Below are 15,498 nucleotides of genomic sequence, written 5' to 3' on the forward strand. Positions count from 1 at the left end.
ATAAAAGCTTTAAGTGTAAACTGTCCCTCCTTCCCCTTATTTGTACAGATAGATTTAGTAATTTATAAAGGGGTAGTGTTATCTCAGTAGAAGAATGTTTTATGGGAAGAACATAATAAGGAGAATTAAAAATTGTTGTTTAGGGATTTTGGAGTAACTACCTGTTTGAAACTTATAACCTCTTAAATAACCTCTTAAATATCTTCCTTACCTCCAATCTTAGGGATGAATAAAATTATGATTACCTATTAAATTTTAATTACCCACTACTAAATTAAATAATTATTATTGAATAGCCTCTTTTTCTGATATGATTACTTCTTGTTGCCTCTGTCAGTCATATATTTATCAAATTCAAGGTCAGAAGAAATACAAAGACCAGTTAATAAATTGTTTAAATTTTTAAAACAGCTACAATAGAGTAGTAGTAATCACTGTCACTATTGTCACAACATGACTGACCAACTTAAGCATGTACTCTAATCTTCATCTTCTTTCTTTTCATTCATTTTCCCCTTAATCATTTGGTCACTTAAATATTTGTAGAATGTCTATCATTTTGTTATCTTTTTCAAAGGCAAACTTCAAAAAGAAGTTGCTGCTGATTTCTGTTCCAATTTCTCACTTATGAGTTATCTTCTAACCCTTTTCAGTATAGCTGCTGTTACCACATAGCACTGGAACTGCTGTGTCTAAACTCACTGAAAACCTGAACATCACTAAATCCAATGATCTTTTTTTTTTTTAGCCCTTACTTGGTTGCTCTCTGAGTTACACACAAAAGAACTAACCATAGTTATTAATCATCCTTACCATCACTTGTTTGACAGAAAAACTAGTTCAGGTTCCCCCTCATCCGCCTCCTTTTTTTCCTTTTCATTAAGTATAACACACATATAGAAAAGTGCTCAAATCATTAATGTCTAGCTCAATGTCAATTATCTCAAAGCAGACAACATTGTGTTACCACTTACCCAAGTCAACGAACAGAACATTCCTAGGATTAAAGCAACCTCCTTCTTATTCTTCCCAATTACTATAATTCCTGCCTCCTCCCATCTGACCAAATTAACCATCTGATATCTAAAACCATAAATTGGTGTTGCCTGTTTGGAGCATTATATAAATGGAATGACACGGTATGTAGTACTTTATGTCTATTCTTCAGTGAATCCTTTGTGAATTATCTGTTTGAACCTCTTATTTTTCTGTTAGGAAGTCTTCATAGATACTAATAAAATCTAATATATACAAATATATGCTACTCAGTAGTTTGCCTTTTCACTTTCTTAATAGTGTTATGATGAATAGAATTCTCAATCCTAATGTAGTCCAATTTGTCAGAGTTTTGTATTCTGTTAAAGAAATCTTTATCTATCCAAGATCAGGAAAATATTCTTGTATGTTATTTCTGGAAGCTTTATTGTATTATTTCTCATTTAGATATACAATGCATTTGGGATGGGGTCAGTTCCCCCTACCTCTCATCAAGATTATCTAATTGACCCAACATCAATGATTAAGAAGACCATCTTTTCCCCCACTGCTCTACAGGACCTCCTTTCTTACACTAAGAGTTCATATACTTCTGGGACCATTTAGGTCTCTCCAATCTATTTCATTAGTTTAGCTGTTTATTCTTTTTACATACTTGTATTGTACTTTTACATCAGATTTGATATTAGTAGATTAAGTCTTCTCATCTCTATTGAAACCATCTAAAATAATACCCCATACAGATAAAAAAAAAAAAGTGTAAACTGTCCAGGTACTTGTCTTCTACCTTAGCTATTTTTTTTTTTTTTTAAATATTGGGGATTGAACCCAGGGGCACTTTAACCACTGAGTTACATCCCTGGCCCTTTTTTAATTTTGAAACAGGATCTCGCTAAGTTGCTTAGGGCCCCCACTAAGTTGCTGAGGCTGGCTTTGAACTTGCAATCCCCTGCCTCAGCCTCCCAAGCTGTTGGGATTAAAGTTGTGCTTTTTTGAGACAGGGTCTGACTAAGTTGCTGAGACTGGCCTTGAACTTATAATCCTCTTGTCTCAATCTCCTGAGTGGCTGGGATCACAAGTATGTACCACTGAGCCTGTTCTACCTTGACTATTCTTGGTCTATATAATATTTCTAGATGAATTTTAGAACCAACTTACCATTGTGTATGTGGAAGGGTAGTACAACTGTGTTGTAATTTTGGTCTTCAGAACCAAAGGATAACATTGTCTTCTAATACATAATCGTGGTATAGTCCTCCATTTATTTAATAGTTCTCTATAAGTCTTGTACATTTCTCATTGGGTTTCTTTTTCCTAGGTATTTACTATCTTGTAATGCAGTTAAAATTATTAATTTACTGTTTGTTGGTATATTTAAATACCAGAATAAATACAATTGATTTTTATAAGCTAACTTTCATTTTTGTTTCTATATGCATTCATTTTATCTTGTTAACTACATAAAAATCTTCTAAAAGCAGAACTCTTAAGGACTGACATAGAATGTTACATATACTGAAATTATTCAATGAAATATTTGACAGGAGGAAATTATGCCTAAAGACAAATCAGCAGGATATAAAAATGGAACAAAAATCTAATTAGAAATTAGACTGGCAAGTAATAAAGAACGGCTGTAGAAGTAGTTCTTTTGCCTCTTCTATTTATGGGTATAGCTTCTAGTGCTCATTTAGGATAACCATTCTGAAAATGATCATGAACTGCCGTGAGTCAAGATAGTTACCAGACTTGTCAAGGACAAAAGAGAGGGGACTGGCTCTAGACCAGAGGCTTTTGCCCCTCATCTTAGTTTGCTTTGGGGACAAGTACCTGGAAGACTGTAGATATTTAACAATTTACTATATAGTTCTCTCTTCTATAACATTGTAATAATTCTTCAGAATATGTTTACACTTCCTCAAAATCAACTGACTTGTGTGAAACAAAGCTTGAATAATCAAAAGTGGCAAAGCTAGTTATCAACATAATATTGCAAATTAATGAAAGAAAAGGAATTGAAAGCAGGTGATTCAGTCAATTCAATATATGTAAAATATCAATGTATGTGAAATATAAAAGGGCTATAAAATGAATGCACCCAGACAGGTTTTCAATGTAATTTAGGTCTACACCTAAACTGGTTTCATCACATGCCACGAAGATAAAATGGAAATAAGATGATAAAAAAATATGAATTTGGAGAAAACAATTTAGTAACCTGACTAATTTCTAGAAAAGCAACAACCATTACAGGATAATAAGAGAAATAAAGGATTCAAACACTGACCAAGAGTTTTGGACTTCATTTAGAAAATAAAGAAAAAGGCAAAACCGAAGCATAAGAAAAAAAAACCCAAACCAAATCCTGATTTTAAACATAAATCATAGCATTATACATATGGCCACCATAAAATTAACAAATTATCCTGTTTTAACTACCTATGAAAAAGTGTTTATAACTAAAAATCAATAGTTCACTAAGTGCATAACAAACAATATGAAGTACCAACATAAACATCTAACAGAATACTGTTGATATGAAATGAGGAAAGAGTCAGCTACTTTGATACTGATATTAATTCCTTTAACATATAATAACTGAAGTGAGATTTTGTTTCTTTGGGTTTTTGTTGTTGTTGTTGTTTTTTGTGGTGTTGGGGATCAAATCCAGGGCCTCCCACATGCCAGACAAGTGCTCTTACCATTGAACTACATATATCCCCAGCCCAAGATGGAGATTTTAAACTTTTTCCCTTCTGTCATCCACTCCAACCATGATTCTGAATTGAAGTTATGTATATCATGCAAAGTTAGCTTAGCTAAATTAGCCTAATCTGACACTCCATCGTACAAGACAAAAGACAACATCAGTAGCTATGTGAACAGAGTATGTCTTTAATACTAAGTTCTCTGCACATACTGATTTCCCTGTCAATCTCAGGGCTTCAACAAAATAGCCAAGCCTCTTTCAAAATCTAGAACTCAGTAATAAACACAAAAACAACATGTCATCCCAACTTGCCAACACAAAACAGCAACCTCACTAACTAGAGTTCAGATAAATAAAAACTTTGCTGTTACATGGTTATAAATAACAAAGAAAATTCTAATGATCTCTAATTCTGAGTTAGCATGTTATTGGTTTCAATGTACTTACTTAGCAGGAAACATAGGATGTTTTGTTTTACTATAACAAATCCACAAATTATCCAATAAAATGAAAGAATTTCTTTCATTTTATTATTAGCTTACCCAGTTTAGTGGCGCCCTCTGGTGGGTATTCAGGAAACTGACCCTCTGAAGGGACACTGACAGTTCTCCTCAGGCATCGCCCTTTGGATGAATCTGCCTGTTGCTCTTGTCCTTCCCCAGGTATCTAGTTAAGCAAAAGAAAAAGAGATGAAACTTAACAGTGAACTGGCCCTAACTACTTTGTGATTGAATAATCCTTTTAGTTAATGAAGACAGTAAGATAAAATGAGAAGAGCAAAGTAGGAGAAATGTAGATTAGTATTCACAATGGTAAGGTATCACTAACCCCTTTTCAGCTTTTCTTTAAAAAGAAATCTGAAAGATCAGGAAAGGTGAGTATGTAAATTAGCTTAAAAGAAGTATGTGCAAATCACATCCAGGTGTGAACCTGCTCTGTGAGCTCAGAAAGCAAAACAAAACAAACACCCACACAAATAAAAAAGTTCTTTATCAGAACATGGTTCACAGGCTCTAATTTTACTCAATGTTCAAATAGGTAAATAGAAATAAAAATTGGCCAGAAATATTTAGCTTCAAAATTCCTTTAAAGGAGTTGGTTTAGTTAAGGCAGTAAAATCACCTAAATATTCTTCAACTTTACAATCAAGTACTTTATTAACTTTTAGACATAGTTAATAAACCATGTTTCAGTGGAAATATGTATAGATATCTACATAAAATGACATATTTTCTTCCAAAGGTGAGAATGTTTTCAGAATCATAAAAATTATATTTTCTGGCAAAGTTTTAGAAACTAAGTAGTTGTTTGCATATGTGGAATGAGAACTACAAATGGAAAAAAAAAATCCCTGTAATGCCAATTACTATTTTAAAGCTTTTTGACAGGTTATCATTGTAGAGTAGTAAGATAGCTCTAACACGTATGTGTGCTTGCGCATGTGTGCGTGTGTATGCAAGATATATGTTCCAAGATCCCCAATAAATGCCTTAAGCCACAGACAGCACCTGTATATATTATGGTTTTCCTATTCCTATCTGATAAAATTACCAATTAGGTGCAGTAAGAGATTAACAACAATAAGAAAATAGAACAATTGTAACAATACACTGTAATAAAAGTTATGTGAATGTCTTATCTTTCTCTACCTTCCCTCCTCCATGATTCAAAATACTTTACTGTACCGTCTCATTACAGCTTCTCTTTGACATGTCCACACTGCCAGCATCCATTACTCTTGCACTTTGGGGTTTTATTAAATAAAATAAGGGTTACATGGAAACAACATTGTGATACACTGACAGTTGATCTGATAAGCAAGATGCTTCCTAAATGACTAATTGGTAGTATCACATATAGTATGGATACAGTGGACAATAGGAGGATTCACATTCCAGGCAGGAAGAAGCAGGTTAGCATGCTATTTCAACATAGTATGCAGAACAGTGCAGTTTAAAACTTACCAATTATTTCTGGAATTTTCCATTTACTATTTTCAAACTGCAGTTGACCATGGAAAACTAAGACTGTGAAAGCAAAACCCCGAATAAGGGGGTACTACTATAAGGCTAAGGGGGTACTACTATAAGGCTCCGTTTCGGGGCAATGGGCATACTTAATAATGATATTTTATTAGTAATTTTCATTAGGATAATTGTACTGAGACTATCTTAAATAGTTTGAGAAAGTATGTCAGTAATTAATCATACTTCCTAATTTCTTATGGTTTCTGAATTGTTATCAACAAATTTCAATAATAATGACTAACATTTAACTCTTACTATGTACAAACCTAAGGAACATTTATATGTGACATTATAAGGGAGGCATTATAATTACCCCCCTTTTACAGATGAGAACTTATTTATTTTTCCATAACTACAATGGACATACACCACAGCAACTGATCTAGCAAAACTGGAACAGATACCTCCAGCTCTACCTCAGTAACCCAACTCCTGTCTCTATAAAGAAGAAGATAGAAAGGGAAACTATCTCTGTTACTGAGAATCGAAGTAGCAAATTCCTATGGCCTCTATGAGCAGGCAAATTTTTAACACTTTGTATAGGGCCAAATATTCCTCCATATCCTCATTACCATGACTAAGGTTACTCTTTGCAATTGTGAAACTAAAGGGCAGAATTAAGAAGGATAAAATTCTAAAAATAAGCTGAAACCACATAATAGCATCAATAAAGATATAAAGTACTAAGTAATAGAAAACTTCCTGAACAGTAATTGAAGTCATCCAACCCTTTCAAATGGAAATTATCTCTATTTAAATAATTGAAAGAGTAACACTGAAAGGTTAAGCGACTCCCTCCTACTTAGAAAAGCAAAAAAAATGCAACCTCTACTTGCTCTAAAAGCAGAAGGAAAAGAAAATAAATTTGGATCCTTGAGCAAATAATTGAGTCTAACTAAACATAACTATTTGGGCCTGGTTCTAAAAATGCCTATTATTAAAATAATAAAGATTTAAGCTCTACAGAAAAAAAAAAAAAAGCTAGTAATTGCTATGGTGTTGTCATTATCAAAGTTATATTCATGACAAAGGGAGAACCACTTCTTTAGTATACACTGTATCTCCACCAGAACCAAGGAGAGAATAAATAAAATATACCAGACCTTTATTTGAACCTAAAATTCATTCACAATTATTTTCTCAATGTTTTAACACAGACTCTTAATTTCTCACTGTTGAAACTTAAAGGACCAAAGGTTTTATTCAAAGTATCACTCTTAAAGGCATTTTACCCCTGATTCAGGATGTAAGGGAACATGGTGACCTTTATTCCAAACTTGAATTTCTTTTTTTAAAAAAAAATTTTAAAGTATTTTGACATTTATTTTCTATTTTCAATGCATATCAAAATATACCATATATAGGTTTCATCCATGCATCCCCATATTTACAAAATATACATTCACTGGACTCACAGTGTACTCTTCCCTCTTTCAGATCTTGTCTGTTTATATATGTTTTCACACAAAATTTCAAAAGTACATTCTTATGAATATTCGTATTTCTCCATATCTCTCCATATCAATCTTTATTCTCTGACCCTAACACTACCTCAGTACAAGATTTGATATTACCCTTACCATACCTCTGTATATACAAATAATGTGTTATATTTATAAATATGAGTATAAATTTCAAAGTGTATTTTGATATTTATATTCTATTTTCAATGTTAAATTTACATACATATCACAATATATCACATATTAGATCCATCCATGTGTCCTCATATATACAAAATGTATATTCAAAGGAGTCACACTTTACTATTCCCTGTGTCTGAGCCTTTATATTTACATATTTTTACACATATTTTCACAAGCACATTCCTATGAATATTCATATTTCTCCATATTAATCTTAATTCTATAACCCTAGTCCTAGTTCAGTACAAACTTTGATATTACCCTTTCCATACCTCTGTATATAAACCTAATGTGACTTATAACCCATATACACAAATATACAATACTGCAAATTGGTGCACTGAAACTTGAATTCCTTAAGAATATTGTACTTTTCATAACAAATATAGATGGCTTTTATATATAAAATCTTTTTAAACATATTGATCTACTCCTTTAAAATTGGATGCATCACAATTCATGTACCTTCATATGAACCAAATTGAAGTTCACAAAAATCTGTATTCAGCTGAAGAGAGTGTTTTACAAGAGCATTTTAGCTGTTCTAATTGTCCTAGTTGACCAGTTTTCTTGTTTATACTGAATTGCTTATAAACATGGGAATCTTTTTATGTTTGAAACACTTCTTTGGCCTTGTGCTAGGCTTCAGATTCTGCCTTTGTCAAGAAACAAAAGGAAAAGGAAAAAGAGAGAAAAGAAAAAGAACCAAGTTCTAGAATCACGGCATTTGGGACAAGAGTCCCCTGTATTTCTCTTTTGCTAGCAAAGCAATAAACCTTCTTTTTTCTTTTCCTAAAAAAAAAAAAAAAAAAAAAAAAAAAACCACAAAAAACAAGTACTTTAATTTCATTCCATTTTAGAAAAGTGAAAAATAGTATCTCTGGCTCCTAAATTAGCTTTGTTAATTTCAAACTCTAACAATGGAAGAGCAAGGTTATGCACATAACATACACATACACAAATATACAAACATGCCCATGCTTTCTATGAAATATTCTTTCATTTTGTTTTAGAGACATATGGAAATTAATTTCAATTCAATCTAAGCTCATACAGATTAAATTAAATAGTCAAGTACAGCAAATCAACATCACACTAACTAGGATCTGAAAACTCAAGTTATTTCTTTTTCTAAAGAATGCTAAAAAAGCTCTATTAAATCCTTGAAAGGATTTTTAAATCTTTTTAAAGAAATAAAAACTTAATTTTCTTATCTTGTTAAGGCAGTGGTTCTCAATGCAAAAGTTGTCCAGGTACCAGCAGAATCAGCATAATCTGGGAATTTATTTGAAATTTACATTCTCAGTCCCCACCCCAGACCTGCTGAATCAGAAATTCTTGGGGTGGAACTCAGCAATTTGTGCTTTAACCAAGCCTCCAACTGACTCTGATGCTCACTGCAGTTGGGAGCCATTGCCTTGAGATCTTGTTTTCTCTCCTTCCTATCAAGGTTAAGCATCTCAAAGTCTCCTTTATAACAGACATAGACAGGCAAGTTGAGGATCACTTTAACCATTCACTTACAATCCTTGGCCACCTGTACTAAGTATAGAAGCCTAAATGAATTGCTTAGCTTTACTAAACCTCCATTTCTACATTTCTGAGGTATGATCTTAATGATATCTCAGGTGGATGCCAAGGCTGTAGGTTTTAAAGAAGCCTCAGGCCTTTATCAGGAGTTTGTCTATTTTGTTCTCAATCCTTCAGTTATTTTCTTGAAAGCCTGCATAGTATTCACCTGCAAATGTAAAGTTCAAACCTTGGTCAAAGACTACTTGGTCTCCTGCCCAGCAAATTATAGCCCCTTCAGATGCAGCATTCAATTCTGTGCCTCCTTAGCTCAATATTAGGACCATTATACTATTCTTGAACTTAATATTCCTGTGCTACTGTCAGAAAATGGTACACAGAGCAATGGTGACCACTATAGTGTTAGGGCACCCACAGATCAATGCCTGAAAATATATATTTGTTGAGGTAGAAGCTGACCTGTTTTTGTTCTTCTTGTTGTTTACAGAGGGAAGGGTAGTCTTGTACCTGATGCTCTATCACAGATCCTTAAGCCAAAAGTTCTTTATGAACTTTTATGCAAACTCTTATAACATTTTCTTCAATGGTATCTGACTCTAATGCTCTGTTTCTTAAGCCCATTCTTTACATACTTATCAGCGTAGTTCCAAAATGCAAATATGATCATGTCATCCTGAGGCTTAAAGCCCTTCAATGGTTCTCCTTTATTCTAGAAGCAGTTTTCATATAAAAGGTGGTATGTTCATGGGGGCTGGAGAGAAATACCTTTCTGCTTCAACCAAAATTCTGAGTTCTTAGTTTATCTGTTGTATGGGGCTTCTGTATAAGCTTTTCTACAATGAAAAGGTACTTTTCGTTAAAAAACAAACAACAACAAAAGATTAAAAAACTATTATCCTATAAAGTACAAGATCCCTAACATTGTATACCAGGTTTTCCACATCCTGGTTACTGTCTTTGTGTTCAGCTTCAGACTTTGCAGTCTAGGAACACCAAGTGTTTGCATTTTCCTAATATATCCCCTATCAGGGAGTCTATTGCCATTGCTTAGTTTATTCTCTCAGCCTGAAATGTTCCTCACTTTCTTTCTATTCTACATCTAACAGATGAAACTATTTGTCCTAAGGTTAATACAGACATTGCCTCTTCTTGGACTTCCCCTTTTACCAATCCTCTCAGGCAAAGTTAAGGTACACTCCCTTTATTTCTTCCAACAAGACATCTCTCCCTGTCATTCTACTTATTATCTTGATTTATAATTATTCACATGCAACTAATTCCATGTGAGTTAGGAGTTTGTATCTTACCAGCTATGATGGTTTGGATATGTGGTGTCCCTCAAAAGTTTACCTGAGACAATGCAAGAATTTTCATGATTACATTTTGAAAGGTATAACATAAGCAGTGGATTAATACACGGACATGGATTAAGTGGATGGTAACTGTGAGCAGTTAAGGTGTGGCTGAAGTAGGTAAGTCACTGGGGCTCTGTATTTGGGGTTTAAATTTTGTCCCTAGAGAGTGGAGCTCTTTCTGCTTCCTGCTTTCCATGTCCTGAGCTGTTTTTTTCCACCATAATATTCTGCCTCACCCTTGGACCCAGAGCTATGGAGTTGGCTATCTATTGACATGAGCCAAAATAAACTTTACCTTCTCTCTGTTGTTCTTATCAGGTCTTCTGGCCACAGAAGTGCAAAGCTGACTAAAATATCAGCTAATCTCCAAACTTTAAAACAGCTCCAACCCACCAATGAATGAATAATCAATAGGTTGAGATGGATGCCATTAAAGGCAAAGGAAAAAGTGTGACATGGCCAAGAAAGATGGTAAGCATACAAAACTAACTTTATTTATTTATTTGAACAGGGAGTTATCAATGTAGCTAAGTCTATTAAGGAAGAGAAGTAAAACAGAACACCAAATGTATCATAACCATGCTTAAATCCAAGGATATTCATGATTCAGGAAGCAAAGGAAAGGCCCTATCATTTCTAGACTTGAAATCAATGGTAGTCTCCTAATTGGCTCATTTTATTCCTACTTCTCTCTCTTCTAATACGTCCTATAGATAAATATTCCTAATATATAACTTTGATCAAATCCCTTCTTTTATTAAGCTTTCTTTCACAATATTCCATTGCCAGTAACATCTAAATGACATATTTAGTTAGAGCAAGGTTCTTTTAGAATAAATGGATTTCTTTCTCTTATACTATCCAGTTTACTTGTGTTATTCACTAAATGTAACATTTAAATTATCTGTCTTATTTCCACCACTACATTTGTTGTGGGGGAGAAAGAGGAAAGAAGAACTATATCTTATTTTTTGCAACTTCTAACATAGTAAATGCACATACAGGGACACATTATACATTTGGTGATTAACTTGAAAGTGGTTCTCAATGAAATATGCCACTAATAGTTAACCTTAAGATAAATAATATTAATTTTCAGTGGTTTCCACAAAGCCAAACTGCTATTTTCATCAATATATCTAATTATAAATACCACCTTTCAAAAGCAAAAAAAAAAAAAAAAGTGTTATTTTAGAACTTCATTACAAGTTTTAAAGCATTTTAGAACTGCCTTTTGTCTGAACTACTAGTGGACACCTTAAAAATTCTAAATATGGAAAAAAAAGTTTACATTAAGAAAAATGGAGCCAGGTGTAGTGAAATATGCCTGTAATCCCAGCAGCTCAGGAGGCTAAGGCAGGAGAATCACATGTTCAAAGTCAGCCTCAGCAACTTAGCAAGACCTTAAGCAACTTAGTGACAGCTTGTCTCAAAATTTAAAAAAAATGTGGCTCAGTGGTTGAGCACCCCTGGGCTTAATCTGTAGTTAAAAACAATAAAAGAAAATGAAGCCAAATTTACCCTTTTTTGCTTTTTATGGCCAAAAGAGAAAGAAGGGGTGGGAGCGAAAACCTCATAAACTTAGCTTTCTTTTGTATTTTTGTACTGGCTGCACCTGAGAGGAATTCATGTTTGTCTTCTCTACCATTTCCCTCAAAACCCTAATTTCCAGTTTACTTAATTGTATCTCTTAAAAGCAAAATGGAACCCAAATTGCCTCCTATGCCCTCTCGGTTGGCACCAAGCCAGTTGGGGCCTTTGCTTTGTACCCACGCAGAGAGGTATATTTCATATAAGCAATGTCTATTTGGTACAATCTGCATGAACTAATTTGTTGAACCAATGAGTCATCTCTCAAGGTGACACTCTTGGCAAACTTCTCTTTCAGCATTCTACTGGAACTATCCTTCTGCTACATTCCCAAATTTATAATTTGTGTATTGAACACTCTTTCTATGTATTTCCCTCAAACAATTTTTTCCCCAGTTTGAGAAGAAACATGCAGAGTTAAAAGAGAGCATTAAAAGATCCACACAATAGGTGGGGCATATCAGACTAGTATAATCCTTCCACATTCCAGCAGAACCTGTCTAAGGAGTCAACTTAAATCCTTACTGAACCCTCTTAAATTGATGTTTTTAACACAGCAAAAACATCCCCATGATTAGTTAAATAGGATTAGAAACAGCCTTTTCAGATCATTTTACCAGGAAACTCCTTAAACTCTAAGAAATTCTAAATTATTCATTGTGAAATTAAGGATAAGGGTTACATTCCTTATATTCTTAAGTGTAGGTGAAACGTAGAAGAGAGAAAGCATATTCTGTTCCTTCTATAAAAGATAAATGTCTATTCTCTTCCTATAACAAAATTTGACAGGATATAAAACTTATAATTCAAGTAGCAAGTACAGAAATGTCTTCACACTTTCTTTTCCTAAAGACTTAATTTGAATTTTACCAGTTTAATAATGGCAGAAAACAACTACTTATCTCTAGGCATTAACTATTTTTGTAAACTCATTCCTTTACTGGCTTACTATAGTAAGCTAGGAAATTCATCTATTTGCCTTCATTCTCTTCCACTAATCTTTCCATATAATTAACACAATTACTTTTCTAAGAAGCAAATCTGATGATGCCACTGCCCTGAAAATACCTTGCATGGTTTCAAATGATGTGCATGGTCCAAATCATTTCCAGAATAAAGTAAAAATTCCTCACTATGGCCTTCAAGGTTCTTTATTATCTGGTTCTTGCTAGCTCTTCCTTTTCCTCTTATAAACTATGTTCCAAAAACTCTCAACATTTTTTCAATTTGCCAAAGAGATATGGTTCTTGACTTTGTATACATACACACAGTATCCTCCCCTTCTTTTCTCCTTTGTCATTTAAGACATGAACCAAGTCTTAATTTCTCTACGAATATGAATACCTTTTTTGGCATTCTCCACTCCACACCATAATCCATTCCAGGCAATGCCTCCCTCATTTAATCTTTCCTTTGTGGTTTAAAAAAAAAAAAAAAACCTTTTGAGATAAAAGTCATATAACATAAAATTAACAATTTTAAAATGAATAATTCAAATGGTATTTAGTACATTTATAATGTTTCGAAACTACCAGTTCTGTATAGAATCAAATGGTTATAAATTTTAATTTACCTCAAGTTCTCCAATAAAAACTATGCATCTTTGTGGCCATGATACTCCATGTATAATGAAGCTCAATAAATAAAGATGGAATCACACATTTAACAGCAGAAAAGAGTCTCATGGATTATTTTCCCCCTCTTTTTATTACCTAGTTTTAGAAAAAAGTGGAATAAAATATCATGTTTGGGGTGGGCTTATGCTATAGCATGGTATCGTTAGTGTCCTAAAGGTCCATATGTTAAAAGCTTTATTGGGATGTGGTAGAAGCTTAAAAAAAATTGGTCCTAATGTGAGGTCTTTAGGTCACTGGGGCATACTTGGAGCTGGACTGTTCTTTCTCTTGTCCTCTCTCTTTTGCTTCCTATCTGTGACTTGAGTGGTTTTGCTCTGACACACATTCTAGCCATGATGGGTTGCCTCACCATAGTCCTAAAAGCAATAGGGCCAACTAAACATGGACAGGAACCTCCAAACCTGTGAGCCAAAATAATCCTTTTCTTTCTCTTTTGTTTTCCCCATAGCTTTACTGAGGTAAAACTGAAGTACAGTAAAATGCACATATTTGAAGTATGCAATTTGATCAGTTTTGACATGTATCCAACTAATACAATCAATATAAAAAGCATTTTCATTACATTTTTTAAAATTTGAAATCATGCAAGCTGTTTCCGGCATGATCGATTTATTTATTTGTTTGTTTGTAATTGGGCACAATGCCTTTATTTTATTTATTTTTATGTGGTGCTGAGGATGGAACCCAGTGTCTTGCACATGCTAGACGAGTGCTTAGTAAATCCGACTTTTACACACACACACACACACACACACACACACAAGTGCTTTGAACTAAGTGATAATAAAAGCTTAAAATATCATGATCTCTGGGGTGAAACAGTACTCAGATAAACATTTATAACCTAAAGTACTTGTATCAAAAAGAAGCTAGAATAACAATCAAATTATTTTCAAATTACGTGGTAGGAAGGAAAAATAAGAGTAAGAACAAAAATATATGAAATAGAGAATAATACAGCTAAAATTTGATAAAAATCAAACAAGTCTAGTCAAGAAAAAAGCACAAAAAACACAAAAATTCATATCAATGGAAATGAAGCTATCAAAATAACACTAGAGGTGCTAAAAATAAATTAAGGTAAAATTACAACTATATGCCAATATATGTAATAGCTTATATAACATGGTCTGTATCAGAGAAGTATTGTGTGCTGCTGAGAAAAAAAGTGTATCAGTTATTGATGAATGAAATATTCTATATATGTTTGTTAAGTCTAAATTATCAATTGTATTTTTTACTTCTAGAACTTCTTTATTTAGTTTTTGTTTGGAGGATCTATCCAGTGGTGACAGAGGCATGTTAAAGTTACTCAGTATTATTGTGTTGCAGTCTATTTGATTCTTGAGATTGAGAAGGGTTTGTTTGATGTACATGGATGCTCCATTGTTTGGTATTAAATATTTATGATTGTTGTGTCTTATGATGTATTATTCCCTTAAGCAGTATGAAACTGCCTTTTTTGTCCCTTCTGATTAATTTTGGCTTAAAGTCTACTTTTATCTGATATGAAGATAGAAACCCCTGCTTGTTTATGTGATCCATGTGAGTGTTTTTTCCCATCCTTTCACCTTCAGTCTGAGGATGTCTTTGCCTATGAGGTGAGTCTCTTGGAGACAGCACATTGTTGGATCTTGTTTTTTAATCCAATATGTCAGTCTGTGTCTTTTTTTTTAATGTTTTTTTTTTAGTTGTCAATGGACCTTTATTTTTATTTATTTGTATGCAGTGCTGAGACTTGAACCCAGTGTCTCACACATGCTAGACAAGCACTCTACCACTGAGCCACAACCCCAGCCTAGTCTGTGTCTTTGTATTGATGAATTTAGGCCATTAATGTTCAAGATTATTACTGAGATATGATTTGTGTTCCCAGTAATATGAGTTTATTTCTAGTTTTGTTATTTAGTTTCTCCTTTGATTGACTATTCCTTTAGTGTAATTCCTCCCTTTCCTGTTTTTTTGTGTTTTTTTTTTCCATTTCCTCCTCCTGGAATATTTTGCCTG

At 33.5% G+C, this 15,498-nt stretch overlaps 1 protein-coding gene across 4 annotated transcripts in view; it reads right to left on the bottom strand.

The window, feature by feature from the left end:
• Window positions 1-15,498, bottom strand: part of Rasal2 (RAS protein activator like 2) — a 348,110-nt gene that overhangs the window by 164,576 nt on the left and 168,036 nt on the right. For all 4 annotated transcript variants that reach the window (XM_076832457.2, XM_076832459.2, XM_076832455.2 and 1 more), the window contains exon 3: window positions 4,249-4,372. In XM_076832457.2, coding sequence (XP_076688572.1) covers window positions 4,249-4,372 — 124 coding nt within the window. The remainder of the gene's footprint in view (window positions 1-4,248; window positions 4,373-15,498) is intronic.

Source organism: Callospermophilus lateralis, chromosome 13, assembly GCF_048772815.1.
Source record: "Callospermophilus lateralis isolate mCalLat2 chromosome 13, mCalLat2.hap1, whole genome shotgun sequence".
In the NCBI taxonomy this organism is placed as follows: domain Eukaryota; kingdom Metazoa; phylum Chordata; class Mammalia; order Rodentia; family Sciuridae; genus Callospermophilus; species Callospermophilus lateralis.